A 20,944-nucleotide genomic window follows, 5' to 3' on the forward strand; every position below is an offset into this window, starting at 1 on the left:
ACTTCTAAGACACTGTACTAGGCTATAGGAATATAGTTCAGAACAAAAGAGACAAAATTCACTATTTACATGCAGCTTACATTCTAACTATGGGAGACAGGCAATTACAAATCAATAAAAGAATATGATATATTTGAAGATAAATGTTAGTAAGAAAACAAGTCATAGAAAAGTATTAAATAGGAAGTGTAGGGAAGAGTAGAGGTGCAATTTAAAATAAGGTAGCCAAGGACGATTTCACCAAGAAAGTGACTATATTTGAGCAAAGATTTAAAGTGGATGGAAGAACAAACACTGGATTTTAAGTAGGAGATATAACAAGTCCAAAGTCCTAAGCAAGCATCTATCTATCTATCTATCTATCTATCTATCTATCTATCATCTGTCTATCATTTACAGTCCAATATGGATGGGATAAACCTCCACCTTCTACATGCAACCCAAATCTAATCAACACACCTGACTTCTCTGGCCACATTTCTCTCTGGTTGGATATTTAGATTATTTCTTTTTCTTTTCTTTCCTTATCCTGTTACAGTTATGCTATAATTAATTTCTTTGATTGTCTTTATGAATATTTCTATAGAATGGAATTCCAGAAGTATAACAGTCTTGGTTCAGACTGCCAAATTGCTTCCAAAGAAGTAATACAGCATTATTCTAACATTTCTCTGTATAATAGAAAACGTATCTTATCAGATGCTTGCCAGTACTGAGTAGTCCCATTAAATTAAAAAAAAAAAAAAAAAAAAAACTTGGGGCACCTGGGTAGCTCAGTTGGTTGAGCATCCAACCCTTGGTTTCACCTCTAGCCATGATCTCATGGGTCCTGAGATCGAGCCCTGTGTCAGGCTCCATGCTCAGCAGGTAGTCTGCGTGAAGATTCTCTCCCTCTGCCCTTCCCCCTGCTCATGCTCTCTCTCTAAAATAAATAAATAAATCTTTAAAAAACTTTTTTTTAAATAAAAAGAAGGAATCTTTTCCTTCTTTAAAAAACCTTTAATTTCACATATGAGAATGCTACCACATTTTAATTTGATGTAATAAATTTTTTATTTCTTTAATTATCAGTGAGGTTTAATTTTAAAATATACTTGCTAGTCATTTTTTGTGTGTGAATGAACTGTTCCTGACCATTACCCACTCTTCTATTATAGTCTTAGTGTATTCTTATGGATTTTTTCATTTTTAAAATATTTTAATATGTTTATCATATTGATGGTAATATTTACTAGATTTATCCATAAAATAATAACTTAAACATAAAAAGCAAAAAATTGTAGGGCACCTGGGCGGTGCAGTGGGTTGCACCAGCTCTTAGTTTCAGCTCAGGTTGTGATCTCAGAGTCATAAGATCAAGTCCTTCATCTGGCTCCATGCTCAACACAGAGTTTGCTTGCAGTTCTGTCTCCCCCTACCTCTATCCCTTACCCGCCCCTTCCAAATAAATAAACTAATCCTTAAAAGATAAAAATAAAATTAAAAAATTAAAAAACAAAAAAAAATGGAAAAAAATACCTTAAAAATAATAGGCATCTAGTGATACTGATTGCCTGTCAAAGTTTTACAATAAAGTTTTCATATTTGAAGATCAGAGTAAAGGAACAGGATAACACTACAGAAGCAAAAAAAACAAATGCCTATTTGGGGAACATTAGATAATATCTAAAATATTACCATTTCTTATAAAAGTCTTTGAATATTTATAGTAAACTTCTTCAGCTATATTCAATAATTATTATTCCCAACAGTATACTAGGCACAACTTTAAGTTATTCCATGTAACATTTATAATTATTATGGTATATTATCATTTTCATTTTACAGAGAAAAATCATGAGGCTCAAAGAAAATAAGCCTAATAGATACCATGCTTAGTAGGTAGCAACTCTTAAAACTTATGTTATTTCCATTGTACTACACTTAACATATTTAAGAAATGTAAATTCCTTGTATGATACAAAAAATTACATAAAATAACAAAAATTTTGTCACGTGAGTCTTACTCGGCCAGAATCCAACGCAGTGGGCATATTTCTTAGTTCATACACAGCAACCTGTCCATCACTGTCACCCACTAGAAGGCAATCTGTTTGTTTGGCAAAGAGAACAGTTGTGAACTTGATTCCAGGGTTAGCAACATTCACAATGAGAGGATCCAAACTGAAATAAAATATTTTATTTTAAATTCAGTTGTTGTTAATACATTCTTTTTGTATACAGATTAAGAAAAGTCAGATATTTTTTGTGTCTTCAAATGACAAAACAAAACAAGCTTCTTAAGTAACTTTCCAAAATCAAAATAACTATTTCTCAACTCCTTATTCAATCAAAACTTTCATTTCTTCAGTGAACTAATTTCAAATAAATAAATTCAAGAAGTTCACAATTAAGATGTGAACTCATAAGTTTAAACTCCTGTGCTGGTTAGCTTGGTGAGGCTATGGTACTCAGTTGTTTGGTCAACACCAGTCTGCACTTTGCTGTGAAAGTGTTTTGTTTAAAAATGATTAACATTAAGACCAGTAGAATTTGAATAAAGCAGATCACCCTCCATAAGATAGGCAGATCTTCTCCAACTTGTTGAAGACCTTAAGAGAAAAGATTGAGTTCCCTGAAGTGGAGTAAAATTCTGCCTCCGGACTGCCTTCAGACTCATGACTGCAACATGGACTCCTGATGGAAATTCTAGCCCGCCAGCCTGTAGCACAGACTTGGCACTTGCCAGGCCCCACAGTCATGTGAGTCATTCCTTAAAATAAATCTTTCTTTTTATTGCTTCTGTTTTTCTGGAGAACCTTGACTAATACAACTCCTTAAGCAATAAATGTCTTTTAAAAGAAGGGTATTTTGATCCAAATAAAACTCTGGAACATAAAAGAATACTTTGAACAAGAATTTTTTTCTATTCCCCAATCATCCAAAGCAATCCACTGATGCCCTAAAACACAAAAGAAGCAGTAACTTGTATACTTCTGAAGGAATGTCCTGAGAACTGCAGTTTTACCCAAAAAATTAAAATGATAGGTGGGATGAGTTAGGTAATCATTTTATACATTAGTCATTTCATATTCAAATATAAATTGTTTTGTGATATAATCCTTGTTTGGGGGTTCGAACTGTTTTATAGTATAAGCCATGGCAAATTTTAGAGTTACTAAGTTATTAACTTCTAGGGAAAAAAAAAATTGCCATTAAGAATAAGTTCACCGAATTTTGTGTCACTGATTTTAACCAAGAATGCGTCCCTCTGGGGCAGCCCCGGTGGCTCAGCGGTTTAGCGCCGCCTGCAGCCTAGGGCGTGATCCTGTAGACCCTGGATCGAGTCCCGCGTCAGGCTCCCTGCATGGAGCCTGCGTCTCCCTCTGCCTGTGTCTCTGCCTCTCTCTCTCTCTCTCTCTCTCTCTGTCTCTATGAATAAATAAATAAAAATCTTTTTAAAAAAAAGAAGCTTTAAAAAAAAAAAAGAATGCATTCCCCTGATTGTTGCTAATGATCAGCATAAAAATCTACAGTAATTTCCAACTGAAGAACTCACCTCATTAAACACTTTATTTCTGTAATGTATAAATTTCTATTTTAAAAATAAAGATGGGTCTAGAGGATACTCTAGTAACTTTGGTATAACACATTAAAATTTTTAATTAAAAAAAATAAAAAAATAAAAATTTTAATTAAATGCATGGCCCTTTGAATATGTTTTAAAGAAGGTAAGAGAATAAGTAAATATTGTAAAAAAATTATTTTGTTCCTTTTATATTATTGCAGAAAATCTTCAGTTAAAAACAATTAACTGCCTGTCTGCTTCTTCTATAAACTAGGCAATAAAACTGAATTCAAGGTAGCTATGATATACCAGCCTGTAAAAGTTTTAGATGAATATGGCAACCTATTTTTCATTTAAATATTTTTAAAACCACATATGGGAGGGCACCTGGGTGGGTTAGTCCATTAAGCATCTGCCTTTGGCTCAGGTCATGATCCCAGGATCCTAGGATTCAGCCCCTGCTGAGCAGGGAGCCTGTATCTCCCTATTCCCTGCTTCTTATGCTTTCTCTCTCTCTCTCTCTCTCTCTCTCTCTCTCTCTCATTCTCTCAAATAAATAAATAAATAATCTTTAAAAAAATAAAACCACCTATGGTATAAGTCATTAAAATGAATATAGCTTCTTGGCATATATCTTTTATTCATAAGGACTCTCACAGTATAAACTATTACTTGTTTTTAAAATAACTACAATTCTCTCTAACAAATACCAAAACTATCAGATATCATTTAGTTTGAACTGCTTCTACAAGAAATATCACCAAGAAAAACATTAACACTTACGTGCTGGTGTGAAGGTCCCAAATCTCTACTCTGCTCTCATTTGCAGCTGCAAATATATAGGAGGATTTTGGAGACCAGGCAACATCATAAACAACATAAGTAGTTGGATAAAAGCTCAAAAATGGCTTGGTATTCTCCTGTTGCCATATAATAACACCCCAATCTGCAGAACAGCTTAAGAACACATCATGACAAAATGGATTCCACGCTATTTTATATACTGGACCCTAGAATAAGACAAATAAATTAAAACACATACATATATAATATTTGACATCTTATACTTTAAATCTGACCAACAAATTAAAATGCTAAGATTTCTAGAAGACTTATGCACTATGCATTGTGTATTATTTTAACTGAGAGAGTAAGGTCATAAATTGAATCTTCTCTAAATTATGCCATACAGAAACATAAAGATATAGTTGTTATAATACTAACTAAATATTAACACATATTGTACTCATTTACCTTAAAAAATATAAGGAACATTTTAAAAAATGAAGGATCAAATGAAGAAAACATAGATGGAATAATCACAAAAGATACAGAAAATAAGTATATGCTAGATATATTTTTGCCTTGGGATCAGCATGTTACCGTAAGCAAAGTCTTTTAGAAACAAATAAAAATTGTAACTTCCATAATTTGCAAGAAGAAATCAAGAATATCTAGAAGCTAGAGGTGCCTGGGTGGCTCAGTTGGTTCAGTGTCCAACTCTTGATTTCGGCTCAGGTGTCATGATCTCAGGGTGGGGATATCCAGGCCCATGTGGGCTCCATGATGAGTGTGGAGCCCGCTTAAGATTCTCTCACACCTTCTCCCTCTGCTACCCCCACCCTCCAGCTCCAGCTCACATACACACTTCTCTCTCTCTAAAAAAAAAAAAAAGTAAGAATATCTAGAAGCCAGATAAGATGCCCCATGCATTATTGATGGTTTCCATACAAGAAAGCACTTAGGTTGGTAATGTTAACTCTGAAGTTGTAAATTTATTGCATGTTAAAGGTACTGTGTATAATACTATTTTTTCAGAAATATCAAAAATAAGTTTTCCATACCTACTATAATTAAACCAACCTTATGTCCTCTGTAAGTATCTAGGTATTGTTCATTATAGGAACAAGAACATTTGTGAATATGGCCTTCTTCGGTGCCAGCCAAATAGATATTTGTATCCTATAACACAAAAAATTTAAATGTATTGGCTTGTGATACATTAGTAAATGTACAAAATAAAAAGTTAGACCCCTTAAGATCTATTAAAATCAATTCTAGGACCAAAACTAGAAATACTATCTTGATCATAGTTGTCTGTTGTCTTTTTCTTTCTATCATGATTAAACTTTCTATAATTAAACTACCTGAAAAGCTACTATGCAAAGAAAATATAGATTTGTTCTTTGCTGGAATAGAGGGAAGAACTTAGATCCTATCTAGACATTAAATGGACAAGCACCGGCTTAAAATAAGGAAGAAAATTTCTAATATTTAGTGTTACCTAACAATGGAACTAACAATCCAGGGAAATAGTAAGTGTTCTTTCATCAGAACTAGTCAAAGAAAAAAAAAAAAAAAAAGAACTAGTCAAAGAGAAGACAGACAACAGTAAATAATGCTGAAGAAATGATTCTTGCTTAGAGTGAAAGATTGAACTAAATGGAGTCTCAAGCATTTTTAACTCTAAACGTATGTACTAAGTAGAGATTTTAAGTGTATTTCCTACTCTGAAGTCATAGTCAAAAGGTCTGAAAGTCGGGTTCTATGCCCTATGTAGAGTTACCTGGGAGCATTTTAGAGATGCAAAATCTTAGGCCCTACCCTAGACCTAAGGAATCAGAATCTGCATTTTAACAAGATTCCCAAATAATTTTATGTACATTAAAATTTGAGACACTTTGCTCTAGTATATACCAGTACTTAAAAATGCAACTACTAGATTAAGGATTATAAGTAGTTTTAAATAACACAATAAAGTACATATTTTTTCCTAAACTAGTATTAACAATTTATATTCAGCAGTATATAGAAGTTCCCTTTGATCCACATTCTCATCAACAGTTGGGTTATATTAGAAATCTTAAATTTTGCCATTGTATGAGGTATAAAATTATATCTAATTGTTTTAAGTTCCATTTTTATGAATATTAACAAGGTTGAGCACATTTTTATGTTTAATGCCCATTTGCATTTCTTCTTCTGTTCATGTCTCCTATTTTATACATAATATTTTTTATATTCATTTATATAAAAGTTCTTTATATATCCTATTACATATGCTTTGTCTGTTATACATGTTGCAAATATCTTCTCCAAGTGTATGGCTTACTTTTTCCTTTCTTTAGTGTCTTTTGATAAACCGAAGTTATCATTCTAATGTAGCTGGTTAGTTAGTTAGTATTTTTTGTGCTTTGTTTTAGAAATATTTCCTACTTTGAGGTAATAGAAATGTTTTCCTACATCTTCTTCTAGAAGTTTTTTGTGTATGATAGAATTGATATCTAATTCCATTTTTATATGGATAATGATTATCTCAACACCATTTATAAGTAGGTTATCTTTCCCAGAGATCTTCAAGGTCACTGTCTTAGAGTTGTGTTTGTCAGTCTATAAAATCTGACATTTCCATTCAAGAGATTTATTGGTCAGTTCACTCAGAAACAGAAATGGGCAGAGATTTAAGTTGAACTATGATACAGTTGCAACAAAGGGCTCAGCCCAACCTCTAAGAAGTTCTGGAGTTGAGATAGTGTTTGAGTTCTGCCTCCAGGCAAGGAGGCCAGACAAGTTATATCACCATCCCCCACCCCCTCCACCACCACCAATAAACTAGTGAAGCAAAATAAGACTCAAACCAAAACCATATCAAAATCAAACTAAATGATAGTAGTCTAAATATCACAATTAAAAGACAGACACTGTTAGATCAGATAAAAAAGCAAGATCCAAGAATATGCTACCAACAAGAAATGTACTTTTAGACATAAATAGATTAAATGTAAAAGGATGGAAAATGATTTAAGAAACAAAACAAATGAACATGAGTGGAGGGAATGAAAGGAAAACCAAGAAACAGACTCTTAACTATAGAAAACAAACTGATGGCTGCCAGAGGGGAGGTGGGTAGAGGGATGGGTTAAATAGATGCTGGGTATTAAGGAGGGCATTTGTTGTGATGAGTACCAGGTGTTGTATGTAAGTGTTGAATCACTAAATTCTACACACGAAACTAATATTACACAGTATGTTAACTGACTGGAATTTAAATACAAACTTAATTTTTTAAAAAGATATAACCTGCTATAACACTAGTTAAAAGAAAGCTGGTGGCTACAGTAATATCAGACTAAGTTGATTTCAGAATACATAATATTATCCATTATAGATAAGGCCACTTTACAATGATAAAAGAGTTGATTAGTCAAGAGAACATAACAATCCTACACATTTATATACCTAAAACAAACCTTTGAGTAACGTAAGGCAAAAACAGATAGAATTACAAGGAAAAAATAGACAAATCCACAATTATGGCCAGAGATTTCAGTACCTTTCTCTTAATAAGTGGAAGAAATAGACAGAAAATCAGCAAGGTTATAGTCAACTTGAACAGCTTTAACCAATCTAACCTGATTATCATTCATAGAACACTCCACCCAATAGCAGCAGAATATACATTTTTCTGAAGTGCACAGGGAACTTTACATGTTAATATCACATTCTGGGCTTTAAAACAAATCTCAATAAGTTCAAAAGGATTCCGTTTATAAAAAGTTTGTTCTCTGATCATGATGGAATTGAATTAGAAATCAAGAACAGAAAGATCCATGCAAAAGCCCCAAATATTTAAAAACTAAATAGCATGCTTTGAAATAATCCATCCATCAAAAAAGAAATCAAAGGAGAAATTAGAAAGTAATCTGAATAGAATGAAAATGTAAATATATGGGATCCCTGGGTGGCGCAGTGGTTTGGCGCCTGCCTTTGGCCCAGGGCGCGATCCTGGAGACCCGGGATCGAATCCCACGTCGGGCTCCCGGTACATGGAGTCTGCTTCTCCCTCTGCCTGTGTCTCTGCCTCTCTCTCTCTCTCTCTCTGTGTGTGTGTGACTATCATAAATAAATAAAAATTTAAAAAAAAGAAAATGTAAATATAACATATTAGACTTTGTGGGATGCTGCCAAAGCAGTACTTAGAGAAAAAGTTATAGCACAAATGCCTCTATCATAAAAGAAGAAAAGTCACAAATCAATGATCCTAGCTTCCACCTGAATAAGCCAGAAAAATAAGAGCAAAAAAAACAAAGGAGAAGAAAGAATATAAAGATCAAAGTGGAAATCAATTATATAGAAAACAGAAAAACAATAGCGAAATTCAGAGAAATCAAAAGCTAGTTCTTTGAGATCAGTAACATTGATAAATTTCTAGCTAGATTAAAGAAAAGAGAAAGAAAAAAGAAGACAAAAATCACTAATAGTAGAAATTAAAGAGGTGACATATTTTAGAGTACATATTTTACAGCTATTAAAAGACATTAAGGAAATATTATTATGCCATTAATTTTAATAACTTAGATGAAATACATTCCTTGAAAGACACAAATTACCAAAATTCACTCAAGAAGAAATAGATAATGATACTAATAACACTATATCTACTGAAAATTTTAATTTCTAGGTAAAAGTTAAAAATCTTCCCAAAACTCCAGGCCCAGATGCTTTATTAATTTCATCAAATATGTAATGAAGAAATAATACTAATTGTACAAAATTCTTTCAAAAAAAGAGGGCATACTTTTCAACTCATTCTAGTGGATTACTCTAGTATCAAAACCAGACAAAGACCTTACAGAAAAGAAAACTATAGATGACTATCCCTTACAAAGTTGAAAAATCTTAAATAAAATTTTAGCATATTAAATTCAACAGTAGATTAAAGGTATAAATCATGGTCAAATTTCTCTTAGAAACAAAAATTTAAAAATTAATGTAATTCATCATATTAACAAACTTGAAAGAAAAATTGTATAATCATCGTCATACGTAAAAAAAGCATTTGATGAAAACCTAACATCCATCCCTGATACAAGTCTCAACAAATAGTAATGTAACAGGATCTCCTCAATGTGATTTATTGCATCTACATAAAAACCTCAGCTTACATCATACTTAATAGTAAAAGGACTGAATGCTTTCTCTCTAAGGTCAGAAACAAGAGAGAGATTTTTGTTTTCACCACTTCTATTCATGATTGTGCTGCAAGTTCAAGCCAGGATAATCAGGAAAGAAAAAATAAATAAAAGGTTAAATTCTTTATTTACAGACTACATGATTATCTCAAATTCTTTATGCCAAGGACATTTCTAGGACACCAGACTAGGATTTCTCAATCCAGCACCATTGATATTTTATATATATATTCCTCCTCCTCCTCCTTCTTCTCCTTCCCCTTCCCTTTTCCCTTCTCCTTCTATGCAGAGGAAGGCAGTAGTTGTCCTGTGCATTGTAGGATGTTTAGCGGCATCCCTGGATTCTGCCCACTAAATGCCAATAGCATTCCTTCCCATGTCCCACCTCCTGGAGCTGAAACAACCAATAATAATATCGAGACATTGCAAAATGTACTGTGGTGGTAAAATATGTCCCTTCCTGCCAACATTGAGAACCACTGTTCTACAGTCAAGGTGAAATGTGAATTACAAGAATTTGAGAATGAAAGCAGTTAAGAATACAACTATAGTGGTAAAAATGAAACATAGGGCCTGAACTACACTAGCAGTGAGTAGGCTTGGACTAAAAGGAGCTGGACAACAAGACATGAAAATCATTTGGATGATAAGGTAGAAAAGAGTAAGAGCTCAAGTTTTGGTTTGCATAACTAGGTGGATGACGGTGTCACTAAAGAGATGACCATATCACATGTAACAGAAAACATAGAGGATACGTTTCCTTTGAAGTCTGTCAGTTGCTGAATTTTCTGATTCCAAAGAACTTCCATAAAAAAGAATGAGAAAAAGTAGGACTTCATTAACTGTGCTTTGATTTGATTCTGGCCTGATAAGCATGAACTTAACTGGTCTTCCCAATCCTCAGGATCATGAGAGGCACCACTCACATTGAAATAGAGGACTGTATAGTAGATTTGATTTCTATTAATATGATGAAGCAGCAGAACACCCAAGAGGAGTAAGGAGGGGCATTCAAGTTAAACATGAAGTTGAAAAGAGAATCCTTTCACAGTTCCTCAGAAATACAGACCTTTCCTCTAGAAGGCAGAGGAAGGCATAGGGCAGCCAATTGGAAGTTGCCACTCTACTTTAGTTTGGCAGCTATGCCTATGTTTGTTTTGTTTTGTTTTACCTATAAGGCACAGTATTTATTAACATGCTAAAACTTTGTCTTGCTTTATATCTTAATACACTTCAAACACTGGAAGTTGTTATATGCAATAGTAAATAATGGATTGAAATAATTTACCTTAGGATGAAAAGCAAAACACATTCCAGGAGCCTGCCGAGATATCAGAGCTTCACCTTTTTTTTCCATTTCTCCTCCTTTTTTGCTGCTGCTAGCTGTAGTTCGCTTCAAACGCATCAAATCTTTATTGAAAGAAAAAAACTTTTATCTTATTTACCACATGAAAAAGTATTGTATATACAAAGTGTATCCCTTCTAGAAAGAATAGTGTGATTTCCGCCCTCTTTTGCATGTGATTAGGTTGAAATTAGCAAATACCAGAACAAGATACTTAGAAAAACAATGACCAAGCCCAGTTTCTTTCTTATGTAGCCAAACCAAAATTGGTCACCTCTTACATATGGCTCACTAGGAATTTTAAGGCAGCACATGACAAGAGAAAGATCATTTGATTGATAGATACATATGTATTTATGCGTTCTTTTTACCGTGACTGTCTAGTCCTTTCCGTATAACCCATTTGGAGATTCTTCCATCTGCTGATATAGAAACAAGTATTTCTCTTTTGTCATCACCTGTTGTCCCTCGATCTTGTTCTATCCATTGTAATTGCCATACAGGTCCCAAATGTTTTTGAGGTGATTCACTAAAACGGGGAAAAGCACTAAATATAGAATCACTGTCATAATTTTTGAAAGGACATGAGTATAAGTCATAAGGACAACGCCCTGAAGCACTGCGACCTACTTACAGAATAATGCCTTTATTGTTCAAAACTGGATTTTTACTTAAAGTATTTTGAAAAACGGGGAAAATAATCATTTTGTCACATCATATTTTTTTGGTATTCTCATTTCTTACAAAAGGAAAATTTTACTGACTTAATCATATTAATTGTAATAACAGAAACAAAAGAAAATATTTTCTTTCTTTTCAGAACGTATTTTCCTTACTCCACTCATTTACTTTTTCCTAGATAAGTTATATAAACTTATATTGGATACATTGAGTTTAAGTATCTTCGCCTTCATATGAATTTTTTTCATAAATGAATAAATTATTTAAGTCTTATTTAAGTAAACAATTACCTCACCTTTCTTTCTGTTTCTGGCTTGCCCACTGGCTTGATTCTCTCTATGGCTGAAATTTAACATTTTTCTGAAGAATTAAAATTGCTTCTCAGATTACTGATTTTTTTATGCAAATCTTCCAAAGCAATCATTCTGAATCTTTTAAATAAAGCTTTGATAATTTGGTAGAAATATTAGGCCCTCTTCCCAGAAACAAGCACAAAGGCCCATGCTTACAAAACATGGCAAATAATTTCAAAGCTAAACTTAAGGGCCCTGCTTTACTGACCATTTTCAGCTCTAAGTTTATTCAAACACTAATATAAATATACTACTTCACTTTTGCCCCACTGGTATCTGATCTATTACAAAAGCCTAACATATTTAATATCTTTCACTTTTGATTTTTTTATTTTCTTAATATCACTCATTTATTCATTCTTAATTAAACACTTAATATAATCCTCCTCCATGCCTGATATTATGTGACATGCTGAAGATACAAAGCTAAGACTTAACTCTTGATTTAAGTTGCTTACAGCATCTTCAGAAGATATATATATAAACAATATATATGCGGTATAATAAGTGATATAATAATTAATACAAGTGCACAAAATAACGGAATGGGAAGGTTACTTGGAGGAGGTGACACCAAAGCAATAAAAAGTATACTTTCAGTTACAAGATAAATAAGTTCTGGAGATCTAATTTACAGTATGATGATCATAGTTAATAATACTGTATACTTGGAATTTGCAAAAGGGTAGATCTTAAGTCTTCTTACCACACACACACAAAAGGCAACTATAAGAGGTGATGGATGTATTAATCAATTTGACTGTAGTAAACATTCCACGATGTATGCATTATTAAATAACTACATTGTACCCCTTTAAAAAATCACATCATATAACCTAATTTATTTGTCAATTATACCTCAACAAAGCTGGGGAAATTTAAAATTTTTTTAAAGAATAAGCATAAACTGTCAAGGAAGTTTGGTGAGGTGGACAGAGAACATGCAGATTTTAGAACAGAGCATTCTAGCTAGAGGAACTATTAAATATTTGAAATATAATAGTATTACTTTCAACAACAATATAAACATTCACTCAAAACTAAATAACATTGGAGTAAATTTTTACTTCTCCCTAAAAAAGTACATATTATATGTTTACCTAATTCTTGGATTCTCACCTACTATCCAGAACTGGAACATTACTGTTGCTCTGTACATTATAAATGGCAATTGTGCCATTGTGATAGCCAACGGCTAGAAGATTAGGTGCTCCAATTGAGAAATCCACAGCAGTAACTCCATATGGACTCTGATAAATACGTTCTGGCCACTGAAGAAAAAAATAATTATATTTTAAACTTGGTTTTGCAGGCCATATAAGGTAGGTTATAATGGTGGCTAAATGGTGGACTGTCTGGTGGCAGTGGAAATGTAAGAAGTGCTAGTCCACATTCAGTTACTCCTCTCCTCCTAACTTCCAGTATAGATGAGAACAAAACATCAATTAGTCATGTCCTTTACTTTGATGAATACTCAGAGCTCAATAATTTTAAGAAATACCACAGCATGGCCTCCTCCAACAATGATCATATTTTGGTAATCTTTCAGCAGTATTTGTATGGTCACCATAGATCATCTTCTTTCAGAAACAAATAATGCTCCAAACAAATTATCTAGCAATGTTCCTATCTTCCAGTATATGTTTCAGATGCTTGGATTATCTAGACATTTCTAAGAAGGATAGAGGAAGCTCCAAAAAAAAAAAAAAAAAAGAAACTCTTGAAGGTAGAGTTCTACAACTCTACAACTTTGTGAAGAGTTTTATTGTTTTATTTTGCTTGAAGTCTAATCTAAATCCTTTCTTGCTTCTAACAATGCAATCAATCTTTCTACATGTGTAAAATTGCTTCTTCCTTTCCTTCTTTTACTCTATATAAACCCAGCTCCCTAATAGACTGGGACTATTTATAAAAGATCTGATTTTTCCCCCCTCTGATCCTTTTCTAAGTTTTCTACTTCACATTTCTAGTTATTAATTAAATCTAATGTAAAGCTGCAAAGTAACATATTGACTGCTACTGCTTAATGAAAAAGCATGATTGATTCTTATTATTCTTGAAAAATTCATGCTAATAACACGGTCATATTTATCTATTTAATGTATTCAGGATAGCAGAAATCTATCTCATAAGGTGATGATTTATTTATAACCCAGTATTAAATGAAACATAATTTGCAAAGGATTTTCACTTGCAAATTTGTCTTTGTTATGGTAGACAACTCTGAATCATCAGATCTAACAGTCCATGGTAAATGCTCAATAAATATTTATTAAATGAATTTACTCTATATCAATAAGAACAAATTTTAATTCTTACAGATTTTCTTTGGTCATTTTTTTACTTTGTTTAATATCACATACAACTATATACTTTATGAATTATGTCAACATTTAACCGACTAAAAATGGGTTTATTCCTATTTAGTTACCATAGGATTCTTTATTGACCAGCAGCAAGCCAATCCTCTTTTTTGCTCTTTAAATCCAAAGTGCCCATAGCCAACAGCCAAAAGGTCCTGAAAACCAGCAAATTATGTTAAAATAAGAGAGGATGGCATAAAATATTGGGAAATATGTAAAGATGCATATTCATGAACTGTGTTTAAAATAGCAATAAGACATTTCTATTGAGGAAACAAAATACCAGTCTACCATCTATTTTTACTTTACACCTCCATCTTCCTAAGCAAAATAATAATCATCATATCTTCAGACTAATAAATATCTAAAAAGAATCAATTAAAAAGTTCTTTTAGGGATCCCTGGGTGGCGCAGTGGTTTAGTGCCTGCCTTTGGCCCAGGGTGCGATCCTGGAGACCCGGGATTGAATCCCACGTCGGGCTCCTGGTGCATGGAGCCTGCTTCTCCCTCTGCCTATGTCTCTGCCTCTCTCTCTCTCTCTCTCTGTGACTATCATAAATAAATAAAAATTTTTTAAAAAAAAGTTCTTTTATATATTGAGATAATCTTCCAAGATTGTATTACTACATTATAATGTTTCATGGGTTTTTGAGAATGACTTAATTATTTCAAATATAAAAACAGAGTACCATTAATTGAATTTTGAATCTTCCCCTAAACTACATGTGTTGCAGCCCTAATCCCCAATATCATTATATTTAAGGATAGGGCTTTAAGGAGGTCACCAGGGTTAAATGAGGTCATAATCTTAGTCCAATAGGATTGGTGGCTTTATAAAATGAGGAAAAGACACCAGAGCTCTCTCTCTTCATCATGTGAGAGCATGGCAAGAAGGTAGCCATCTGTAAGCCAGGGAGAGCTTTAACCAGTAACCAAATAGGCCAGCACCTTGCTCCTAAACTTCCTAGCCTCCAATATTGCAAGAAAATAAATTTCTATTTTTTAACCCAGCCAGTCTATGGTATTTTGTTATGGTACCCCAAGCAGATTAATAAAGCAGTTCATCTCAAGAAATGCTTATAGACAAAAATTTAATGATTGACTAAACCCAGTCTCTTCTTCATTATCAGAATATCTTTATCAAAAATATAGGGGCATCTGGGTGGCTCAGTGGTTGAGCCTTTGGCTCAGTTTGTGATCCCAGGGTCCTGAGATCGAATCCCATACCAGGCTCCCTGCATGGAGCCTGCTTCTCCCTCTGCCTGTGTCTCTGTCTCTGTGTGTGTGTGTGTGTGTGTGTGTGTGTGTCTCATGAATAAATAAAATCTTTAAAGATATATATATATATATATATTTTTTTTTGCCACAACCCTATCTTCAGGCAAACATCATCTCTATAATTTTCTGTGCCTTAAACCACTCTACATGGACAAGCTTTTATTAATCTTAGACTCAGCATAGGCACCACTTCTTCTAAAAAGCATTCATGAGCATCTCTTATGTATTCCCACAGCACTATTTATTTTCCTTATTAAAGTACATAGAGGACCATTATATGGGCAGGATCTATGTATGACTAAATTACTACTGTAACTCTAATGCCTTATCGGAGTTCCTGGCACAGAGCGAATGTTCAGTATTTGTAGAATGAATTAATAAATATGATAGATGGTATTTGTCATATTTTTAGCTTCACTAAAAATTATTTAACTTTAATCTCTTTTTTAAAAAAATAGTTTTTATTTATTTATTCATGAGAGACACAGAGAGAGGCAGAGAGGCAGAGGGAGAAGCTCTGTGTGGGGAGCCTGATGTGGGACTCAATCCCAGGACCCCGGGATCACGCCCTGAGCCGAAGGCAGATGCTCAACCACTGAGCCACCTGGGTGCCCCTAACTTTAATCTCAATAGCAATATATTAACTTTTAAAATACTAGTATATTCAGTTTCTAAAAGTGAATTATTCATCTTTATTACACAGTTATTATTATTATTAAATCTCACTTATCCAAATATAGTTTTATAAAGACCAATTCATACTAAAAGTATTTTATGCAATTAAAAAACAATGTGCATAATTTAAATAATGTGTTATAGAGGTTTCTATAAAAATGATTAAATAATTTCTGTTTTTTAATAAACATAACAACTAGCATATTTGCACATAGAATCTTATAAGGTGTGGCAATAAAAACCTTGCATAACTCCATATTCTTTTTTTTTAAGATTTTATTTATTTATTCATGACAGACACACAGAGAGAGAGGCAGAGACACAGGCAGAGGGAGAAGCAGGCTCCATGCAGGGAGCCTGACATGGGACTTGATCCCAGGTCTCTGGGGATCACACCCTGGGCTGAAGACAGCACTAAACAGCTGGGCCACCAGGGCTGCCCCAAATCCTTAAACATACATAATACAATGCAGTGTAAATGAACAAATTAGTTCTGACCACTTTAAAAGCACACTAAATATTCATTCCAAAGATATTGTCATTACACAAAAGGTTTTGGAATCCCTAATTGAAAATCTTGTTTTCAGAAGCAGTTTATAAGCCCTAGGAGAAAATAAGTCTCGTTACTTTATAAGTCTCTCTCTCTCTCTCTCTCTCTCTCCTCTTTTAATTAAAGAGAAGTGGGGAGAAGTGGAGAGAGAATCTCAAGCAGACTCCCTGCTAGGTATGGAGCCCAACGCAGGGCTTGATTTCACAACCCTGAGGCCATAACCTGAGCCAAAATCAAGAGTCTGACGCTTAACTAACTGAGCCACCCAGTCACCCTTATAGTCCTATCTTTTTTAAAAGCAAACATACCATTCCTAACTTAATGATTCATATAAGTTGCTTCAAGATGATTTTTGGTGCCTGTGCAGTTAAGAACCCTGGTGCCAGATGTTTGGGTTTGAATTCTAGCTATTTAACTTACTAGTTGTATAACTTTGGGCAATTTATTCATCCTTGTTGTACTTCAGTTTCCTCATCAACATATTGGGAAAAATAGTACCTAACTCAGAGTTGTGTTAATAAAAGTAAAATGCTTGCAATAGCACCTGGAATATAGTAAGTGCTGTTTAAGTATTTGTTATTACTGGTAGTAATAGCATTTTGGGAATCTCAAAATTATTCTGCACATTTTCAGAATCAGTAGATTAAGTATATACTTCTGAATATGATTACTTCAAGAAGAATATCAATTTGGGTACATGAGTTTGATATCTGAAAATAAATCAATTATATATTATCCTCTGGTTTACTTTAAGTATCTGATACGGATTCAGAGAAACTATGTCCCAAGTACATCTCCTAAAATAAAAATGATAATGTTTTCATATTGAAGGAGAAAAAACTTATTTTATAACTATTTTCATTTTCCATTTTTTGAAATATGAACTTCTTGTGAAAGGATATTAAAACTCTGGTTTATGTCAATTAAAATCCCTTGCTTAAAATTGAGGGAAAAAAAAAACTTCATTAGTACTTGACAGTCACCTTATATGCTAAACATAGAATTGTTAAAATGTTCAATAACTTACAGGATTTATTTTATTCCAGGCAAGGCTGCTCACACTAAGGCCTTTGGTTAAATCACAGGAAAAGGACCAAAGTCGTTCCAAAATGGCTGGTATTGTCGACTGTTCTGTACTTATTTCTATTTCTTCTTCTTCTTCCTTCTTACCCTCTTCCTGTGACTCTTCAAGTTTTTTACTTTTTAGAAAGTCTGCAGGTTCTTCAGTTCCTGGTTCTAAAATTAAAACACATAAAGATATTATTATTCTCTATCCTTTTCTATGCAGGCCAAATAAATGGTTACAGGAGCCTGTCAAAGGCTCCAAACAGCACCTCCATCTATGAGACATTTCAAGCACTATTGAATCTGCTGGGTCATATGGCCTAAGTGATAGGACATGCTGAAATACTGCCTGGATCTGTTGAAGAATCTTCTGTCGTTCTGGGCCCCATTCAAGGCTAGCATCTTTTCAGATCACTCAGTAAATGAGCCAGAGTAACACATCCAAATAAGGAATATATTGCCTCCAAAGAACAAAGAAGTCTACTAGGCATAGACACTCCCCCTTTTTTTTTGTTCTAAGAGGTGCCAGATGAAACAACTTATCCTTCACCTTGGTAGGTATATCTTGATACACCCCATACTACCAGACCTTGAAAATTTCACTGAGGTGGAAAGCCCCTAAAAAACCATATTAGATTCATTTTTCACCCTCTGGCATGCAAATGCCTTACCAATAAGTCTACTTCTTGTTCATCAGGTCCAATCAGCATAATATCATCAATGTAATGGACCATTGTGATATTTTGTTGAAGGGAAAATTATCTGCAAACAAAATTATAACATAATTCTGAAGAGATGATATAATTTTGAGGTAGGACAGTGAAGGTATATTGCTGGTCTGGCCAGCTGAAAGCAAAGAGCTTCCAGTGGTCTTTATCAACAGGTCTTGCAGGGGGCCGGGTGGGGGGAGCATTTCTATGTCAATAGTTGCATCCCAGGTACCAGGGTATGTGTTAATTTCCTCTGGCAATGCAACCACATTTGGAGCAGCAACCGCAATTGGAATCACTATCTGGTTAGGTTCACAATAATCCAGTTATTCCCTAAGATCCCGTATTTTTCTATGCAGGCCAAATAAATAAGTTGAACAGGGGATGTGATGGGAGTCAATACTCCTGCATCTTTCAAGTCCTTGATGGTAGCATTAATCTCTACAATTCCTCCAGAAATGTGGTATTGCTTTCCTAGTTTCATAAGTAGAGGCAACCCTAGTGGCTTCTACTTAGTCATTTCCTACCATAAGAGGCCTCCCTCCACAGCTCAGTGATAAAACATGAGCATTCTGCCAGTTGCGGAATATTTCTATTCCAAAGAATACATTCTGGAACGCGGGAAATAACCACAGAATGGGTTCCGTGACTCACTGGACTCACTAGGAGGTGGACCTGAGCTAAAATTCCACTGATCACCTGACCTCTGTAAGTCCTTATCTGGCTAATAGACCACAGTGATGTTTTGGGTCTTGTAAAGTTAGTGAACCCTCAGAGTTAGTGTGCACTGATCCCTGAAATTTCTGATGATTTCCTTTTCCCCAAAGCACATTCACCTTGGTAAAAGGAAATAGGTTCCCTCTGGGGAAAGCTGAAAGAAATATTAACAGTATACATTTTCGACAGTATAGTGTGATACATCCCCTCTATTCAAGGAGTTCTGGGTCTGCAAACTGACTCATATCTAGAAATTGCCTAAAGGGCTATGACTTTATTTTGGTATTTCAAATTAGACTTCTGCTCACTTGATTCTTCTGTTTATACAGATCATATAAGAATTTAGGAGACCACCTTTTATGGGCTGTATTGGGTGTCCCCAAAATTTATATATTGAAGCCCAAATCCCCATTACCTTTGAATGTAAAGGGTTTGGAGACAAAGGCTTTAAGGAAGTGATTAAGTTAAAACAAGGCCATTCCTCTAAGTCCTAATCAAATATGACTACTATCCTTATAAGAAAAGGAAATTTAGACACACCAAAAGACACAAGGGATGCACATGCACAGATAAAAAAAAAAAAAAAAAACATGTAAAGAACTGCAAGAGGGTAGCCATCTGGAACCCAAGGAGAGAGGTCTCAGAGGAAACCAACTATGTGAACACTTCAGTCATGGGCTTCCAGCCTCCACAAATATGACAAAGTACATTTCTGTTGTTTAAGCCACCCAGTCTGGTATTTTGTTATGGCAGCTGTAGCAAACCAATACAGCACCTACCTGTATTCTCTTCTAGGGACATCATGATCAACTACCATGGGTGTCTGTGAGTCAGACTATTCTGATTTCTGCTTTGTCTGCTCTGATAACCATGCCTGCCTTTTCTTTAGTAATTAAGGGCTGCCACTTATCCCCTGCCACTCAGGATCAAATTGTTTAAGGATCTCAGTTTACTGCAGTTCCCACGGTAATTTCTGACCTACAGAGAAGAGTGACCACAGAGATCTTCAAGGACGTTGCGATATCCCCTCACAAATGTATTTCTCACAATTGTGGTTAAAGGTGTATTTTCCTTCTGCAGTGGGTGAGCAGGTGATCATGATAAATCTACCCTAATATTCTAATGCCCTAAGCCTTTGGATACCTTTCTCTATAGTGTACCAAGCAGTTCTGACATTTCAGCTTCAGTTAGTGAAGACCACATTTAGGTCTAATATCAGCCAAGAAAATAACAAAAACAAAAGAAAATAAAACTATTAGATCCATTTCTTTTTAAAAAAATATGTATATTTTTTATTGCAGTTCTATTTCCCAACATATAACACCCAGTGATCATCCTGTCAAGTGCCTCCCTCAGTGCCCGTCATCCAGTCATCCCATCCCCTGCCCGCCTACCCTTCTGTTACCCCTTGTTCATTTCCCAGAGTTAGGAGTCTCTCACGTTTTGTCACCCTCTCTGGTTTCTCCCACTAATTTCTCTCCTTTCCCCTATAATCCCTTTCACTATTTTTATATTCCCCATATGAGTGAAACCATATAATGTTTGTCCTTGGCTATTGAGGACATTGCTGCTATAAACATTGGGGTGCTGGTGTCCTGCCATTTCACTACATCATTATCTTTGGGATAAATCCCCGGCAGTGCAATTCCTGGGTCGTAGGGTAGCTCTATTTTTAACTCTTTGAGGAA

At 34.4% G+C, this 20,944-nt stretch overlaps 1 protein-coding gene and 1 long non-coding RNA gene across 2 annotated transcripts in view; one reads left to right on the forward strand and one right to left on the reverse strand.

Moving 5' to 3' along the window:
- DNAI4 (dynein axonemal intermediate chain 4) overlaps nucleotides 1–20,944 on the reverse strand; it is a 99,637-nt gene that overhangs the window by 6,478 nt on the left and 72,215 nt on the right. Inside the window, 8 exon segments of the mRNA XM_077892201.1 lie at nucleotides 2,007–2,163; nucleotides 4,331–4,557; nucleotides 5,411–5,509; nucleotides 10,808–10,929; nucleotides 11,236–11,393; nucleotides 13,018–13,169; nucleotides 14,330–14,416; nucleotides 17,792–18,000. Of these exon segments, the coding sequence (XP_077748327.1) occupies nucleotides 2,007–2,163; nucleotides 4,331–4,557; nucleotides 5,411–5,509; nucleotides 10,808–10,929; nucleotides 11,236–11,393; nucleotides 13,018–13,169; nucleotides 14,330–14,416; nucleotides 17,792–18,000 (1,211 nt within the window).
- LOC144310759 (uncharacterized) lies at nucleotides 19,038–20,536 on the forward strand. The gene is made up of 2 exons (XR_013376436.1): nucleotides 19,038–19,247; nucleotides 20,052–20,536. It is a non-coding gene; the product is annotated as an uncharacterized LOC144310759 (long non-coding RNA).

Source organism: Canis aureus, chromosome 3 (assembly GCF_053574225.1).
Source record: "Canis aureus isolate CA01 chromosome 3, VMU_Caureus_v.1.0, whole genome shotgun sequence".
In the NCBI taxonomy this organism is placed as follows: Eukaryota; Metazoa; Chordata; class Mammalia; order Carnivora; family Canidae; genus Canis; species Canis aureus.